General features: G+C 56.8%; 1 protein-coding gene across 1 annotated transcript; it reads left to right on the top strand.

Moving 5' to 3' along the window:
• The first annotated feature begins 924 nt into the window (after nt 1–924).
• On the top strand, nt 925–2,254 carry LOC113590875 (inactive serine protease 35-like). Its single transcript, XM_027031203.2, has one exon. The coding sequence runs from the start codon at nt 925–927 to the stop codon at nt 2,143–2,145; it is 1,221 nt and encodes a 406-aa protein (XP_026887004.2). The 3' UTR covers nt 2,146–2,254.

The following is a 2,254-nucleotide window of genomic DNA, read 5'->3' as shown; positions in this document are numbered from 1 at the left end:
TTTGCGTGTGTGGCTACCGCTGTGCGTTATTCACTTCACCGTGTGATGAAGACAGGCACTCCGTATACCGGAGGATAACGACACATTTATCCTGCCCGCCCGTTTTGAATGCACAAAGGTAGGTTGCACGTTTGAACAGTGCTCTTTATTAGCTTTAATCATCTCTCAGCTGCCTCAGGCCATGCCAATGAGCAGTACAATTCTGCACCTGCAATATTGTTCACCATTGCAATTCTGAACAGGTGAAATAAATCAACATCATAGAAACTAATAATGAAATTCATAATTAATGCCTGTTCTATCTATCAGTGCTGCATATACAATATTATTCTTTATTGTAGTCATTCTAAAGTATCTCGTGCAGTAATATTTTCGTCTGTTGTGCATAATAATGTATAATACTGTAATGTACACTACGTTCATCGACATTAGTATGACCAATACACCAGGCTCCAAGTCGCGTTAACCATCGTTCCCCAACGGTCCCCAACGGTCCCGTCCCCGCTCGCTGAGGGAAACGCTGGTCTCAAAACCAAATCAACAGCGCCCTCTTCAGACCTGTATACCACATAACATTAGACCTAGTTCTCCTCGTGAAGCCCTGGGCCTACTGAAAGAAAACAACTCAAATCTCTCCTCAGAATGAAACAACTTTCTGAAAATCGAATGGCACACTGGTGCATAGGACAGTGGTCTAGTAGTGTGCTCTTGTGAGCTTGGCTGCTGGTGGCCTACAACAAGAGCCAATCAGAGAGTTGGTTTTAAGGGTAGAAAGGGCAAGCAGAGAGCCCTCACAGGTCATGTCTGAGGTGTCAAGGTGCTTGTGTTCAGTTTCTTGCAGATCCTGTAATATCTGGTGGAGGTTACTGATCCATAACCCTGACTGGGTGTCCTGGTGTCCTCTCTACCTCAGGGTGAGGGGTCATGGGTCACTTTGCTCTTCTGTGCTGCCTGGTGTTCCTGGCTCCAGCCTCCCAAGATGCTCTGCGAGACGAGGAAGACTACAGCTGGCCGAGGCCGATGGTGCCACTGCTGATGGACAGACGCACCGTGCGACTCCAGAACCCGGCGTTCGTCACCGTGCAGCCCGGAGACCCCGGCCCCATGTGCGGGATCGAGTGCCAGCGGGACCTTCCTGAAGCGGGGCTTGCCGAACTGGAGCGCCTCCTCTCTTACGAGACGCTGTACGAGAACGGGACGCGGACTCTGACGGAGGTGACGCTGCAGGATGCGGCGCCCCCTGCTGCTGGCGGCAGGCACGGGCGCCCCGTACGCAGGAAGAGGCAGGTGTACGGCGCAGACGGGCGCTTCGTGATCACGGGCGAGCGCTTCGTCACCAGGTACCCGTTCGCCGCCTCCGTGAAGCTCTCCACGGGATGCTCCGGGATCCTGGTGTCGCCCCGGCACGCGCTGACCGCCGCCCACTGCGTCCACGACGGCCGCGACTACGTGCGCGGGAGCGGCCGGCTGCGTGTGGGCGTGATGAAGCGCCGCTCCAGGCGTGCTGGTGGGCGGGGCTTTGGGCGGGGCAAGGCAAGGGGAGCAGAGGGAGGCGACGCCCTTGAAGGCAGCGGAGGGAAGAGAGAGAGAAAGAAGGAGAGGAGGAGGAGGAGGAGCAGGGCGGTGCCTAAACGCCCGGGACTGCGCTGGACACGCGTCCAGGAGATGTACGTCCCCGAGGGCTGGACGAATGAGGTGGGCGGCCGCGTCGCCCCTGACTATGACTACGCCCTGCTTAAGCTGAAGAGGTCGCCTCGGGTGAAACCCATGGTCCTGGGCACAGCTCCGCCCACCCAGACGACCCTGGGCAGCCGCGTCCACTTCTCCGGCTTTGACGATGACCATCCGGGGAAAGTGGTGTACCGGTTCTGCTCTGTGTCCCAGGAGTCTGGGGAGCTGATGTACCAGTACTGCGACGCCCAGGACGGCTCCAGTGGCGCCGGCGTGTACGTCAGGCTCCGGGAGCCAGGCGGCTGGGGGGTCCGGTGGACCAGAAAGGTGATCGGAGTCTTTACCGGACACAGGTCGGTGGATGTGAACGGAACGCTGACAGACTACAACGTGGCGGTCCGGATCACTCCTGCCAAGTTTGCCCAGATATGCCACTGGATCCACGGAGATGCCAGCCAGTGCCAGCTGGTCTGAGCTGATGTGGAGAGCAAGCGCTCTCTCTTGCTGAGCTACAGCCGATGTATCTAGTGCACAAATGTCGTCCAGAAACTGCAATAAGCAGTGGGTGGATATTTACATGCAT

This window comes from Electrophorus electricus, chromosome 22, assembly GCF_013358815.1.
Source record: "Electrophorus electricus isolate fEleEle1 chromosome 22, fEleEle1.pri, whole genome shotgun sequence".
In the NCBI taxonomy this organism is placed as follows: domain Eukaryota; kingdom Metazoa; phylum Chordata; class Actinopteri; order Gymnotiformes; family Gymnotidae; genus Electrophorus; species Electrophorus electricus.
This window is presented reverse-complemented; position numbering and strand designations above follow the sequence as displayed.